This window comes from Acipenser ruthenus, chromosome 42 (assembly GCF_902713425.1).
Source record: "Acipenser ruthenus chromosome 42, fAciRut3.2 maternal haplotype, whole genome shotgun sequence".
NCBI lineage: Eukaryota > Metazoa > Chordata > Actinopteri > Acipenseriformes > Acipenseridae > Acipenser > Acipenser ruthenus.
This window is the reverse complement of record NC_081230.1, coordinates 1318142-1335245: the sequence shown is the minus strand read 5'-3', so window position 1 is coordinate 1335245 and position 17104 is coordinate 1318142. Positions and strand designations below refer to the sequence as shown.

Here is a 17104-nt window from a genome sequence, read left to right as displayed (position 1 = left end):
ATTGAGAATCTACATAAAGATGCACATATTGAGAATCTACATGAAGGCACACATATTGAGAATCTACATGAAGGCACACATATTGAGAATCTACATGAAGGCACACATATTGAGAATCTACATGAAGGCACACATATTGAGAATCTACATGAAGGCACACATATTGAGAATCTACATGAAGGCGCACATATTGAGAATCTACATGAAGGCACACATATTGAGAATCTACATGAAGGCGCACATATTGAGAATCTACATGAAGGCGCACATATTGAGAATCTACATGAAGGCACACATATTGAGAATCTACATGAAGGTGCACATATTTCCAGGACACTCAAAACGAATTCAAAATGAATGTATTTTTAACTGTGGAACAAAAGCGGTCAGGTTCAGAGATCTAAATACTAATAAAAGCATAATAAGTAGCTTTTTTTTTTTACAATACTAGCTGTATTTTGTGGTCACATGACCAGATATTCCACAGAAATTTGGCACCAATATCTGAAAAGTAACAGAGTAATTCCAGGAGTGAAAAGATCTCTTTAATTGGACAGGCTTGCACTGTAACCATTTTGTATCGGTGCTGTCGCCCACATGGATGGCGGGTAAACAGTCCGGGCAGATATGTGACATTATAAAGTATAATAAGAAGAAAAAAAGTCTGTGATTAAACTGTGAAAAAATTAATCTCCAATCAATTCATTAGTTGATTGATCTGTTAATCGGAACAAAATACAAATAACATTAAAAAAATAATAATTCTATAAGCCATCTATTATTTATTACAATAAAATGGGAGTTCAGGTTCAAACAGCGACTAAATTTAATTAAAGGTTTTCTGGGAGCGTGTCTGTCTGTCTCCTCGGCTTGCTTTTTTATGCAGGAAAGTCATTGAAATGTCATGTTTTTTTTTTTTTTTGTCTCCTGTGTGACTTCGCTGGTGTGAAACAAGGTGTCCCGACAGCCTGAAACTCTTCCCGCAGTCAGAGCAGCAAAACGGTTTCCCTCCTGTGTGAATTCTCTGGTGTTTTCCAAGGGCTCCTGAGTCCCTGAAACTCTTCCCACAGTCAGAGCAGTGATATGGTTTCTCTCCTGTGTGAATTCGCTGGTGTGAAACGAGAGATCCTGACTGACTGAAACTCTTCCCGCAGTCAGAACAGTGATACGGCTTCTCTCCTGTATGAATTCTCTGGTGTAAAACAAGTTCTCCTGACTGACAGAAACCCTTCCCACAGTCAGAGCAGCGATACGGTCTCTCTCCTGTGTGAATTCTCCGGTGTTTTACAAGAGATCCTGACTCCCTGAAACTCTTCCCACAGTCAGAGCAGCGATATGGTTTCTCTCCGGTGTGAATTCGCTGGTGTAAAATAAGGTCTCCCGACACCCTGAAACTCTTGCCACAGTCAGAACAATGATAAGGTTTCTCTCCTGTGTGAATTCGCTGGTGTGTTAAAAGGGCTCCTGACTCCCTGAAACTCTTCCCACAGTCAGCGCAGTAAAATGGTTTCTGTCCTGTGTGAATTCGCCTGTGTTTTACAAGGTTTGCGGACTTGCTGAACCTCTTCCCACAGTCAGAGCAGCAATACGGTTTCTGTCCTGTGTGAATTCGCTGGTGTGAAACAAGGTGTTCTGACCGACTGAAACTCTTCCCACAGTCAGAGCAGTGATACGGTTTCTCTCCTGTGTGAACACGCTGGTGTGAAACAAGGTGTCCTGAGTAACTAAAACGCTTCCCACAGTCAGAGCAGTGATACGGTTTCTCTCCTGTGTGAATTCGCTGGTGTGAAACAAGGTGTCCTGAGTTACTAAAACTCTTCCCACAGTCAGAGCAGCAATACGGTTTCTCTCCTGTGTGAATTCGCTCATGTGAAACAAGGTGTGCTTGCTGACTGAAACTCTTCCCACAGTGAGAACAGTGATATGGTTTCTCTCCTGTGTGAGTTCGCTGGTGTACTATAAGGGAATGTAACCGAGTGAAACTCTTCCCACAGTTAGTGCAGCGATGTGGTTTCTCTCCTGTGTGAGTTCGCTGGTGTATTACAAGGGAATTTGCCCAACTGAAACTTTTCCCACAGTCAGAGCAGCGATACAGTTTCTTTCCTCTGGGAGTTCGCTGGAGTATTTTAAAATCTCCTAACTGGGCAACATCGTTCCCACAGTCAGAATGTTCTCCACCGCCTGCCCTCACTTTAGCTGCTGGTCTGGAACCTGGAAAATACAAACAGGAGAGAAAGTCAGAGAGACTGTTTTAAGAGAGAAACGCAGCAATTGTATCTTCCTCATTGTTGGTTTCATGAGCTTATTCTATATTGGGTTTTGCACAGATGCAAACACAGCACTGTAGCGTAGTCCACACCACGGAGACTGCAAATACACCAAGCTGATCTCTGGAACCAGCAGAATACTTCAGCCAATAGGAAATCCACTTTACCTGGTGGAAGAAAAGTACAGAAGGCTCATATATTTAGCAGGAAGAGACAGACACTGCAGGTGAATGGTGAATGAAACACGCTGCTGCGCGTATTTATTTGACAAACAAAATAAAAGGTTGTAACAAAAACACAGGACACGACACTTGCGGCCAAAATAAAAAGGCAAACAAAACGAATAAACACTAACAGACAGGGCGGATGAACACTAAACACACAAGTAGAGTGCTGGCCCTCCAGCACTCAAGCAATTGCAAATCTGATTCATTCCTCTCTCTCTCCCCCGTTCTCCACTCCCGAACACACAACCCCGAGTGGTGAAAACATGCTGCTTTTATGCAGCTGTACCGAGACTCGACTGCTAATCAGTCAGTCGGAGTCTCGGTACAACTGCACGTGGATTAATTAAACTGCAATTCCCTGTGCTCACATATTATTACATTTTACTTGCACGTGAAGTGCTGTGCAATCCTCGTGCCTAAATACAAATATACATTTAAAACACTCGTGTTACACAGACCCATTTATATCCCGTGTACCAATGACTATACACCAACATTAACACACCACACGCAACATACAACATAAAACACATAAATACACACAGGGGCGGGGCAACATTGCCACAAACCCACTTGTAGTTTAAAATACATTCTGTAGAACGGTAGTCAGTGGTCTTCAGTTTCACATTCAGTTCTACATCCGCCATTTTGACTTTACAAGCTTTTTTCAGTTGAAATTTTCATAAAATTGCACGGCTCCCATATACTCTTTTCTACACTGCTTGGAAAAATGTGCATGTTTCAGAAATATTATTTATTATGATACATTTTTCAATATTTCTTGGCAGGGTGGTTTGTAAGAAAGAAATCTAGAATACATCCCACAACAAAACATATGATGACATCATTGGAAAGGTCTACTCATTACTTTTCCATTGATGTTTGATGTTTTGGGTTTTAATTTGTGATTTATGGTTATTGAACTACAAGCGCTAAAAACAGAAAGTTGTCGTACGCATGCTCAATTATGGTCATTCCCCTGAAGGCGACATAGGGTTAAAGCAAACTTTACAGCAGAGCATCTTATTCAGATATCCAACTAAAAACTGCAGATGACTAAGTCAGAAAACCGTAATACAGTCAAACCTGTATTAACACTTTTCAGACTGAGAATTCTATTCATTTTGAGGGCCAACTGACATGACTATTATACCTTTCTAAACAGCTGAGAGCCTGAGGATCATTAAGATACATCGTTTTAACTATATGATTAAGTATAACCTATAACAGCCCAGTTTGAATGCTTGAAAAAAAGCTTTTAAAATTCACAAATACTTTTTCTTTAGAAATGTTCTCAAAAGTGACATTTACTGGCCTCCTACCTGAAAAGTAACAAAGATAGCCAAAACACTCATGAACTAGGATCTGAAAATTTCATAAATAAGTTCTCTGGTCTTGATTATTTGACTGGTGTGTTTTTAACTTTTTTGAGGCACGATGAAGAGGTTTTACCTGTTATATTCCCAATAATATTTTGGCTCAGTAAGAATTCTGGACCTTGAAAACAGAATTTGTATACTCTTAGGTAAAAAAAACTGTGCTTCAATGGCAGATCTAAAAAAAAAAAAAAAAACACACACATCTAACTCAAACATATGGGAACATGTAACACATACAAAAGAAAAACAACCTGAGTTCCCCTTTAAGTTCTCTACTGGCAGCGAGTCTTGTCGAACAGGTTGGAGTGAAAATCAAACCCCTAGTAATCTGCTCTGTGCCTCTCTCTCAGTAGTGCCACAGTGGATAATATCACTCACACAGTGTAGAATAACAATGTCACAGCTAAAGGGAGTCACTCACCTGCTGGACTGCCCTCTGAATATGAGCTCCCCTCATCTTCCTCTCCACCTCCATCTTCCTCTCCATCTCCTTGCAAGCTGTTGGGAGAGACTTCCTTTGCAGCTCCTAGCTCTCTCACGCAGATTCTCTCCAGCACCACGCTACACTCCCGCAGGCGTACAGGACCCTGCCCATGGGGGAGAACCTCCAAGTCCTCACATTCTTCCCTCCCTGGTTCTGGGAGTTCAAACTCCACTTTCAGGGGCTGCTCCAGTTTATTACATACCACTTCCAGCACCGCTTCTTTCATGGGATCTGGTTCTTCTGTCTGGGGGATCTCCAATTCATTGCACTCAGCTTTAATCCCAGTAGACTCCACTTTCAGGAGATCCAGATTAATCACTTCCAGCACCGCTTCTTTCATGGGATCTGGTTCTTCTGTCTGGGGGATCTCCATTTCATTGCACTCAGCTTTAATCCCAGTAGACTCCACTTTCAGGAGATCCAGATTAATCACTTCCAGCACCGCTTCTTTCATGGGATCTGGTTCTTCTGTCTGGGGGATCTCCAATTCATTGCACTCAGCTTTAATCCCAGCAGACACCTCTGGCTTGATGCTGTTACATGGTATGATCTCACAGAGCTCCTGTTTAATGGGGAGGGAAGCCAGTCCAGAGAACTCCAGTCTAATGGGGGCCACTTCATGTTCAAGGAGCTCCTCTTTAATCGTGACAGATTCCATCCTTACAATGTCCACGGCATCAAACAGGGGGGCGGCTCTGCTTAGTAGCTGCTGTAGAAAAAGAATAAAAGAAAAATGATTAAAAGAATAAAAGAAAAATGATTAGAAGTGCTCAAATCAAAGAAGGTTTAAATCAGATAAAATCCGGAAATCAGATCTCCTCATTTTGATGGCCTCAATACTCAAAGCGTTTTCCGCAGATTCACTGTTGGAATGATTTTTTCTGAAGGCTGTGAACATTCACATGAGCCACATGCAGTCAACTCTCGATTTTCTGGTTTGTGGATCGTTTGTGCCAACAGGAAAAAATTATTAAAACGCATTCTCTATAGGTCGATTATAACCACTCAGCGCCATTGTAAAAGGAAATATTTGTAGTAGACAGTAATATAATAACAATGAACATGATCAAATGACAAGTCTACACACAAATTGCAGTGTTTATTTTTTATTAGTAACCTATTATTCAGATAGTTTCCTACAAGCCGGCATGTCTTCCCACTTAGGAATGAGCAATACTGAAACTCGACTGAAGAAACTGCAGTTTTCCCTCTCAGGAAGTTTCTGAATGGTGGCTGCAGTCTGCAGCACAACACTACCATACTGTTTCCTCTTTTATGGTTTATATTATTTTTTTAAAAAGGCCTCATCATTTAATACACTGAGGTTTCAAAACGGACTCATGACTCGCCTGCTTGTTTAGAGCCACACAGCAGCGGATGTGACGTCACACTAAAGAGGCCCATTGGTTCCATTGGTTCCATTGGTTTGTTTGTTTTTTTAAATGGAGGCCCTGTTAAAATGGTTGGGTCTCGTATTAGCTTTGTTATTTCTGTCATTGTAATCTTGTCTGTCTGTGTTCTGCTGGTTTTTGTTCCAACTGAGGGGCTGCCTAAACTTTAAAGGTGATGGCCTTCCAGGCTATGCCAATTTAATAGCAGCAGGTCAATGGATAGGACAGGTTAGACCATTGGATTTCTACCTGTGGTGCTGTATGTGTACCAGTACTGGTGGGTGACAGGTTTCCAACAGGTAGTCAATGTCCTTACGACAACAATGTGATTCCCCCAAACCACAACACTCCCTCAATCTCTCTCTCATAATAATGCATCAATCTGTACCTGAGACATGGATTTAAAAAAAACCACAGAGTCAAAGACTGTCTGATAAATTACTAATGTTACCTCGTTTCCACTGATTTTATTTCCATGCTGCGTCCGCACGGTACTCAAACAGCACAGTAATGAAAGCATGCCAAGCTGTCCCCACAAAGTATAAATCTGTGTAGATAACAAAATGCAACACCTACAATAGTAACCATGGTAACCACCACTGCCGTCGCAGAAGTGAAGATGGAGTTTTTAAGTCAGATTTTGTTTATTTTAGCCATGGTTTTCATTTATGGAAGAAAATAAAAAGACACTGTGCATAGGCTACTTTTTTTATCCAAAGACTGTATTTCCTGTAATCACCAACGCGTTGATGGCTGCAGTGCTGTTAAAGAAATGTATGAACTCATGCCTGCCTGGACCAAAAACCTTGACGCAGCCGCGAATTGCAAATTACAAGGCCAGTATTAATGGCGGCAGGCTGCTTCTGGGGTAGAAGGAATAACCTACTGACAAATATTAAAAAAAAACACCATCACTTTAAGAAAGCTCGATATCACAGAAGTAAGGCTACGATTCTGGCACGGAGAATTTTAGCAAAAATCACAGACAGGCCATGGGCAATAAACAATAAATCCCAAAAATTTACACGCGCAATACTGTTTTCGCTGCATCAAAGACAATTTTAAATTACCTATTAAACGTTATAATATAGTTTACTGACAAGAATTATTGTCGAGTGTAAAATGTCAATTTACTTACAGTTAGAGCTTTCCTCGGTTCTGAAATACAACGTTGTACATCGCCAGGTTGTCTTCTTTGATTGAGTGTCTGTCATCTCGCAAGATATCTTTGCAAGACGAAAACGACCTCTCGCAGTCCGCACTGTTAGCTGGCACCGATAAACTCCTCAGAGCTATTACTGCCAGATTTGGAAAGCGATCTTTTAAATCAACCAAAAAATGCTTTCCCTTTTTCCTGCAGTGATTGACTGGACCGTGCTTTGCGGGCAGGGCAGGCAGTGAACGCATGTTTTACAGTTCATTTACTCTTAAAAATGTTTTTCTCCAGGTATCACCCACTAAGTTGAGGAGATGTGCAGTGCATGTTACGTGCACTGCATTCAGAAACAGTGCTTTGAGACTTCGTTCCCAAGTTTTGTTCATATATGCAGCATTGTCTGTAACAAAAGCGGTCACTTTATCAAAAGGAATTCCGTGTTTCTGAACTGTTTCCACCACTGCTTGACTCAGTTTTAAAGTTTACCGTCTCCAAACAAACACACTCCATTAAAAAGCCTCCAATTCCAAACTCCCTTCCCCTTGTTGAAATGACTGGAACTGCCAAGATATTTAGTACGTAGCACCCTTCAGCATCTGTAGTTTCATCTGCTACAAGACTCATTTCATTCAGCATTTTTTTCAGATAATTTACATGTCTTTCAAAAAGCTTCGGCAAGTACCTTTTTCTGAGTTGATCCGAGCTAGGTATAACCCCAATGTTTTTTAGCGAGCTATCCAGATTGCCTTTCATAGCAGGGTTGTCAAGGACATGAAGTGGAATATTACTGGTGCAGAAAGCCTCTGTGAGTCGATATAATTCTGTCCAACGTTGCAGCTGTTCTTCAGTCTTTATATTAAACAGCTCGCTCACCGGTTTTTGTACTTTAGCAGTCTCGCCTACTGTCGATTCATGGCCTTGTGCCTTCCGTTTGTGCAAAGCCGTTTCAATATGTTTGTCGCAGCTTGCTTTTCGCTTGTAATCCACAGGACCATTACATGCTGTACAAAACATCAATCCACCACTTTCACTAAATGTTCCCTTTGGGTATTTGCCAGTTTTCTGCTTAGCAGTGATGTTAGCCACTTTGCTCACTGATGCACTTGACGTCGCCATTTTTACAGTTCACTCTCTCTTCGATGTAAGCCTTCACGCTTAACTGCTCAATTACAACAAATTTCACTGGCTGAGCTCCACCGCTACACGTGCCTGCTATGTGCTTAGTGCATGGCTGTCTGCAACACCATGCTATGCAGCTGCATTTTTAGCACACCGCATACTTTTTTTTTTTTGAAAATGTTACACTTAAGGGAATTTTCATGACGTCACGGACATCTCTTAATCACGGAATCCGTGACTCCCGTGACAGAATCGTAGCCTTACCCATAAGCCACTGCGCTGGTCGTGTCAATATCCCGCGCGCACTAGCTGCTGTTCACAGTTAAACAGCGATCATGAGCAAATTTAAAAACTAAACGTTTAATCAAAATACAGCGAGAGAGATGCTGCCGATGAATAATGCCGTGCCACACAGCTAGTAGTGCAACTGTTGAAACTTAAGCACGACGCGAATGCAGCTTATTCAAATACACAGTGCAGTACTACTGTCAGCAGCGTGCAAAACATGCTAACCCTGTTCAGAACGCGGGGCTGTAAAATAAGAGCCTTATTAAATGCCAGAAGAAAGCGTTTTATGGTAAGCTTGCCTTCATCTACCGTTATTACACTGCACTGTTCTGCATGTGACCTTTATTTCCTGCAAGGTGTGGTTTAGTTATTCTTATATAAAATGTCCATACATGACCAATGGTATAGTAGTTTTTCAGAAGTGCTTTTTGGCATTTGTTTTTTTCCCCTTCAACTTTTTATTATTCCACACTGAAAATTAAGAAGAAAAAAAACACACAACTACGTTATAAGTGACAGTTAGACAAGCGGACAAAGCCAAAAATAAGACAGGAAACTGTCAAGTAAGACCGTCACTGCGCTTTCCCTTCACCCGTGTTCAGACCAGGCTTTCCAGCACACACTGCTGAACTGGGACACGAGGTGGGTTCACTTCACACACGTATTTTTATCTGAGTCAAAAGTGGGGCTCAACAAGTTGGTGCGATTCGTGATTTTTAATCTGGCGAATGCGAATCAATTGTGAGAGGATGTATCAAAGCGTTTTGTCCCAACAGTCATGCGAACAAGAAAAAAAGCCAGCGAGTTATACACTGAATGACTAAAAAGCAAGTCACAGGTTTTACTTCTTTCTGTTATAACACGTGGCGTTATTGTTACTTAGTCAGTGCATGCAATCTGTTACTTTACCCTACTGTGATTGCCCATTCTCATTTTATTTACCCTTTATTTAGCCAGGTAGTTCATTGAGAACCAGTTCTCATTTACAATGGAGACCTGGCCAAGAGGCAGGCATAATACAGCAAAATAAATAAAGACAGAAAGAAAACAGAGTAAAACAACCACAAAAAAAAGAACACACATCAGCAAGCACATGCATCGGTAAATACAGCGTTCAGTTTTATCTTAAACACACTGATTGAAATAAAACTAGTCTCATCTAGCAAGACTACATAAAAGTCTGAGCCACAGACACGGAGAGGAGGGACCACCACAGGGCCGGAGTTTAGAAGCACCGATTTCAGCAGCACACATTGTGTTTATTCAATTTAATTCACTGATAGGCGGTGTTCAGAGGCAGCACAGTGGCATGCTCCCGATCAGCTCTCCTTCGTGTTCTTCAGCGCCGTGCAGTTTGCAGGTAAAGCTTCTTTCGTTTCCACGCCGCAGAGATGCTCGGGGCTTTGTCCTGGTCAGCACAGGCTCTCACGGGTTATCCGAGTCTCTGAATACACTGCGGACACCAGCAGGGCTTTATTAAACAGCGCGGTATTACTATCGGATTGGGGTTACTAATAAAAGTACAAGATATATCCTTTTCTTATTTGAACTTGCGAAATCAGCATTTCACACTCGTGTTGTCTCAACCTTCCGGCATTCTCTCGCTCATAAACAAAGCGCGCCCCAAACTCCATCAGGTGTCATCCAACTGGATCTAAAGCTGTTTTAAAAATACGATAAACAGGCTACTTACACGGTTTAAGGCTGTTCAGATGAAAGACGTTTTTTATGTCAACACCACAAAAAAAGCAAACTAATAACAAAACAACCGTATATCCGCCCTGGATGAATACTATTGGCTAGAACAGAGGCGCGGCTACCTGCTCTGAATAAATACTATTGGCTACAAGAGGAGCCGCTACCTGCCCTGAATGAATACTATTGGCTAGAACAAAGGTGCCGCTACCCGCTCTGAATGAATACTATTGGCTAGAACAAAGGCGCCGCTACCCGCCCTGAATGAATACTATTGGCTAGAACAAAGGCGCCGCTACCCGCTCTGAATGAATACTATTGGCTAGAACAAAGGCGCCGCTACCCGCTCTGAATGAATACTATTGGCTAGAACAAAGGCGCCGCTACCCGCTCTGAATGAATACTATTGGCTATAAGAGGAGCCGCTACCCGCCCTGAATGAATACTATTGGCTACAAGAGGAGCCCGAAGTAAGGCCTATCAAACTTTGCACAGGGGAGAAGTTTGCCCCGAACTTCGACTGGCAGGCAGGTCTGCCTATTAGGCAGATAAAAAAAAAACACATCTCCGCGAAAACCCGCCTCCTCAGTTACATCACAAAGGAAACACGCCTTCTAAGGGCAAAAGCTGCCTGTTTCCACGCCCTCCCATTCAAGCTGAAAACTGCGCGCCAAGGTTTTGCAGCAGAAGAGAGTTGGAATGAAAGAGATAAGATGTTTTATTCTGCTTCTCAAAATACACCGTTTTTAGTACAACGCATGCACACAAAAGCATTACATTATGTTGAGTTACGCCTTAAATATGAATACTATATTATAGTTGTGTTATATAACGTTTTTTTTTTAAGTGTGGTTATCATTTCAAATATTGTTGATGCTTAATCTCTACCTTTGTCTCGTTTTGTTGTTCAAATGTATATTTTAATTATTCACTTTATGTGCAGCATAGAATTTGTGCTGTACTGTGTGTGCAAGTTGTTCACAGTGACTCACAACATTCAATTAGACATCATTTATAATTGATTTGCTGTTAACAATGATAATACAAAATATAATAAACTTACCAGGCATGTCAGCTGAAGTTATGCTGATGTCACATGTCTTAAGCAAATATGGGTAACAGAATAACAAGGTTGGTTACTCTAAACTAAATTATTAATTTACCAGCTGGTAACACTATTGTAGTTAAAACACAGAGGCCTGGAAGGCAGGTTTACATTGGGTGTTTATAATGGGCACATGCCTGGCAGGCTGGTTTATAATGGGCACATGCCTGGCAGGCTGGTTTATAAAGGACACAGGTGCCTGGCAGGCTGGTTTATAATGGGCACATGCCTGGCAGGCTGGTTTATAAAGGACACAGGTGCCTGGCAGGCTGGTTTATAATGGGCACATGCCTGGCAGGCTGGTTTATAAAGGACACAGGTGCCTGGCAGGCTGGTTTATAATGGGCACATGCCTTGATATAAAAATTATGATGAACATAAAATGTCCGCACTTTGGTTGATCCCCGGAGCCAGCATCGCAGCCGTTGTGTGTGCTGATGCGCCAGGGAGGCAAAATAAGCTGATCCCTGGAGCCAGCATTACACTTCAGCCATTAACACCAGACAGAAGGATATCTACATCATCATATGGAAGGAAACGTAAATGGATGGAGACACATATGGATCACATTAGTTTACTGTAAAGCTACGTCTTAGTTGGTGCTTATCTTGGCGAGAGCCGAGTTCAAATCAGCATGAAGTTTTAACATCTACTCTCGTGTAATGGAAATCATGATATTTGAAACAACATAATGTCAATATAGGGTTTAATTTAAAACAGAGTTTAATTTGGTTTATACAGTTCTCTTATTATGTAGAATTTTGTTTAAAAAAAAAAAAATAGCAGCCCATCCAGTAAAACCACAAGTATGGCAGCAATCAAGCACTCCCCCCATCTCGCGCTACCCGATTTCTAAAAGTGGGCAGCCTTGTAGCGGTACAGTCAGCTTTGTATGCAACTCTCTTCATTTACCAAGTGATAGATTAAGCACTACTTTTTATATTTCTCTTTGCAGATGTGTCATGGTAGATCGGGACATGAAAGAAATCTATGCAGTGCACACAGTGTTTCCTCGTGCAAAGGTGTTGCTGCCCTGCTGCTACCTTTCTCCGTGCACGCTACACTCACCCCTGCCAGCCTCAAGTCCGCCCTGGACTTGCTCACCAGGCTACAGTCCAACAAGTGCGTGCCGGAGTACCTGCATACCACTTCAGACACCAATGTAGCGATCTAGGTTAATGCAGGCAGATGCATCACACAGGGCGAGGCAATCCATACACAGGCGGAAGGCGGGCGTGAACCTGGGACCTCCAGCACTCCAGCATAGCGCCAGTACTGCTTATGTCTTTGTATGTGATTACGTCACCTACCAGCCCTGCTGCTGCCTTCCCCCCCGTGCACGCTACATGTAGATAGCAAGTGCTAAAAGTACAGTAATCCAAACTTGGGTAGCCTTGAAATTCAAAAGGTAATTTAACGTTATGATGAAGATAAACATACTAAATGTTAAGCACAACAACACAGTGACTATAAGAAAAGGCAAGATACTTGGAGTTGGAAAGGAGTCATTTTTTAATTCTGGACTGTAGTTCCAATGTAAAACATCTCCTGTTGACGTCCTGTGAATGGACGGAGTAATGGCAACATTTGCACTGAACATTAAAAGTACAACCAGGGATCCTTGTTTTGAATTTTTTACAGGTTACTGAATAAACAAAGTAACTCGACTTAGATTCATCTGATGTGAGTACTTGATGGCTAGTTGTTATAGGCAATGTTAAACTATTGTACTGTTGGAATGTATTTTCTATTGTTTTGGCAAGGTTACAATATTTACACTAAGAATATTTTATAAATATTTGTTACAATTAAACAGTTGTAGAATATTTAGGTTGCTATATGATAGGTGTTATTTTATTCTGAATGCACTACAGCAAGAAATATTATTTAGTGGTTTGCGCAATATTATGCTGCTGTTGCTTTAATTGGAAGAGATACGCGCTGTGACGTTGCTGCTCATTTAGTCCTGTATTTTAATTCAGTAAACAAAAGGAAAAACTTGTGCCTAAGGAAATAGGGTATTGAACGAAGAAATCTCGTCTTGGACATTGTTTGAACACTTTGTGAACTCGGCTAAACGTTAGGTTACTTACCGTAACCCTGGTTCCCTGAAAGAGAAGATGACCACCAAAAGTGGTTTACTTTTGGGATAATGCCTGCCATGTCAGGTATTCGCTGAGACTCTTCTTCCAGAGCTGCTGATAGGCCCCCGGTGTTGGTGACGTCCTCGGTCCTGACCCCCCGAGGCTATATAACATCACTGCACGACCCCGACAAGTTTGGTGGTCATCTTCTCTTTCAGGGAACCAGGGTTACAGTAAGTAACCTAACGTTCCCTTTCAATGCGAGATGACCACCAAAAGTGGTTTACTTTTGGGAAAGTATACCAGAGCTGTCGCATGGGAGGATGAACGGTCAGTATACGAGGGACATTTCAACACAACCTCGGTTAGGGTTGTGGCTGTACTACCTCGAGGACCCTAGTGCCTAATGAAGCAAGGAAGGGTCTACCATGTTAAGGTGGTAGAAACTCGTAAAAGTATGCGGGGTAGACCAGCTAGCCGCATTACAAATATCTCTCAGTGAGGCACCTTAAGAGTGCCCATGAGGTAGCCACACCTCTAATACGCAGCTGAGACTGTCCGCAATCCAATGCGACAGTCGCTTCTAGAGAGGGCTCGGCCGAGGGTCCTATCACTATATGCAAAGAAGAGCTGGTCGGATAACGCAGTGCTTTTGTTGTGACAACATAACCCATCAATGCCCTACCGGGCAGAGGGTATTTAAACTTCATCCTACACCTCCACGAAGGGAGGGGGGATGGAAAGCCTCCAGTTCTACTGTCTGATTCAGATGAAATCTGTAATCCCCTTCAGGAAAAAAAACAGGGTTAGTGCGTAATGACGCATGGCGACTGCTGTCCCAAATACGCATGCAGGAACTGTGCACTGACAGAGCCTGCAGCTCACTGACCCGCTTAGCGGAGGTGATAGCTAGTAGAAAGGCTGTCTTCATAGAGGAATGTTTCAACTCTGTGGAATGTCATGGCTCAAACGGGGTCTTCGTGAGAGCCTCCAGCAGCACATCTAGACTCCATTCAGGGAGGACGTTCTTTCCAGAAGGATGTAACCTCCAAACACCCTTAAGAAAAGGGTATACTGGGGATACTGAGTCTATGGGAACATGGCATGCAGATATGCTGCTAGGTACACTATCAGTGAAGAGGTGGACCTTGCAGAAACTAACACAGTTGGCATAGGGCAAAGCAAGGTGTCGTGGACTCTGGTCACACACCACCTTAAAACCATCCCCACTTGAAGGCGTGTAGCCTTGCGCTCTGCAGTGTATCCACTACTGCGTCTGACCGCCCAAGGGCGACAGACGGTGCCATTCAGGGCCAGACTCACAGTTGGAGTTTGCCTGGGGTGCCATAAAGTGCCTTTCGCCTGACTGAAGAGATCCATGCATCACGCGATCTTCCAGGGTGCAAGGAGTACCTTCGCTTTCTCTTCCCTGAACTTCCCGAGGAAGGCAGGGAGTAGCAGAATATGAGGAAAAGCATAAAGTACTTTCAGCTAAGCGTGGGCCAGGGCGTCTACGCTTGGTGGACCTCCGCAACCTCGGAGGGACCACAGGGGGTAATGGGTAGTCTCTGCCGTAGGGAAGAGATCGATCCAAGCTTCCCTGAAGCATTTCCAGAAGGACTGTGCCATCTGCAGGTGCAGTTGCCAGTCTGATGCCTGCAACCCTTCCTCGAAAGGGGGTCTGCTGCCCAGTTCACCTCTCTCAGGGCACTGGCTCGCCCAAACAGACTGAAAGTGTTTTTGTGCCCAGGTTAGAAGCCGAGAGGTTATACGGTGTACCCCGAGGAACGAAGTTCGCCTTGGTGGTTCACATATGCTATTGCTGACATGTTGTCTATTCGGATCAACGCATGTGTTGCTTGGGGCACAGGCATGAATGTATCAGTGCAAGACGAACTGCTCGCAGTTCCAGCGCGATTATGCCAGAGACGGCTGTGCCCACCCAGACCGAAATCCGACCTAGATTAGATGCGTCTGTCATCACTACCTGACGGCTGTACACCACTCCCATCCTGGTGCCTGCGCGCAGGTGGGGGGTTTGTCAGGCTCAGCAATCTCTGACACAGCACCAGTTGCTCCATATAGCAAGTATATATATATACCAATTGTGGAGCTGCATTTGTGCCATATAAAAATGTGAGAGACGTCATCCGTGTGTGTGTCCATTGTCTGCGGTTATTGTTCTTATATAGTTCTACAGTTCCCTTTCAATTGAATGACAACCATTACTGAATGGGAAGAGCACTCTGACCGCCAATCACTGATCATATCTAAAAAAGCTGCCCTATCAGGGCCCTGCTGTGAGGCGGAAGTCCCTCCCACCTCCTGCTGAAGAGGGGCATCCTCACAGTAGCATATCGCCATTTTCTCTCTCACTCACTGAGACAGGTCGCAATTCTGTTGTGATCGAAATTGGCTGGTTTGTTGGTTTCATCCGTCAAATATTCCAAAAAAACAAAAAAAAAACGACACGGTTAACTCGCGCTATCGAGTTGCTACCTCCCAGCTCGGGCCGAGCGCCCCTTCCAGCCTCTGGCTTTATTAGCGCGGCTGCGCTTGCCCTCGACGCCGACATCGGATATCTCTGCTTGGAAGCAGCTTAAGCGCCGTTCCCAGCACCGATTAACTCGGCACCGGTGAGAACATCTTCGGCGCCGACTATAGTTCAGCACCGACTGCGCGACGCCGCCCTCGGCACCGTTACGTGGCACCGATAGCGCTTCCAGCGGCACCGCTACTACACTCGGCACCGATATGCTCGGCGCTGATACGCTCAGCACCGCTACTATACACGGCACCGATCCACTCGGCACCGCTACTACAATCGGCACCGATCCACACGACCTCGGCACCGAGTAATGGGACCAACAGCACCATGTCGGTGCGCTCGGTGGGGTCTTCGGCTGGTTTCCACCAGGGCGATCAGTGCGGGGCAAAACTCCCCAGACAGGATCAGCATACGTCCTGTGCTCCCCTGCGGACACGCCACATAGACACCCAAGCTCGGCCGAGCGGCGTTTTCAGGAGCTGGCGGAGACAGTCAAGGCCCAGCAAGCGATGCTAGAGGCCTTGCTGAAATCTCAGGGTGGGCTGCCCCCCACCACCGGGCACCCCCTGCCCCCCCCAACCTCGCATTCCATCTCCGGTGAGGTCCCTCAGCCCAGACGCGCTGTCATTCGCGGTGTCTAGGTCGGACATGTCTGACCCTGACATGTCGGTTGGGCAAGCGACAGAGGGGCGCTCCTTACCACGCCTACCGCATGTGTCGCAGAGGGAGGAATTCCGGGCCCTGATGCGGCTTGCACCTGCGGCCACGGAGGTCCCTTGGCCGACAGAGCAAGAGGGGAAGGGCAACAGGTTCATTAAGACCAAGGGACACCAACAACATGCCCTTCCCTTGTGCCAAGACTTTTTGGAGCTCTTGCGCTCCTCTTGGAGCAGTCCTGCGTCTGCCCCTTCAGAGTCGAGGATGGCAGAGTCCTTGCTACACACTGTAGGAGCCCAGGAGGCGGGCCTAGTTACATTCCCTACCATCGGGGTTACGGTGCTGGTGCAGGGGTCAACAATTTCTGTGTTGTGTGTTTTTTTTGTTTTTTGTTTTTTTGTTTTTTGCCCGTCTAAGCCCTGCAGGACAACAGACAACAGCAATGCTGAAGAAAGCTTACAGGTCAGCTGCTCTGTCAGCGTGGGTGGCGAACGTGCTCTCTATACTGGTGCTCTACCAGTCCCAGCTAGCAGACAGCCTGCAGGAAAGGGTAGCAGATACTGACACGGGAGAGCTTCAGGCAATAGCAGGGGCAATGACTGACCTGATTGGGGAGTTTGGTCAGGCATCGGGGAGGTCTTTGGTGGCGCTGGTAGCCACACGCCGGCATTTGTGGCTCACGCAAGCCAAGGTCATGGAGACCG

The 17104-nt window shown here is 44.4% G+C and overlaps 1 protein-coding gene across 1 annotated transcript; it reads right to left on the bottom strand.

Annotated features, from left to right (window-relative positions):
* Positions 1-224: 224 nt before the first annotated feature.
* Positions 225-10084, bottom strand: LOC117969692 (zinc finger protein 883-like). Its single transcript, XM_034917600.2, has 3 exons — positions 10005-10084; positions 4295-5066; positions 225-2211 (listed from the first exon to the last, which is right to left on the bottom strand). Exons 2-3 carry the CDS (start codon positions 5013-5015, stop codon positions 827-829), a joined length of 2106 nt encoding a protein of 701 aa, XP_034773491.2. The 5' UTR covers positions 5016-5066; positions 10005-10084; the 3' UTR covers positions 225-826.
* Positions 10085-17104: the final 7020 nt, after the last annotated feature.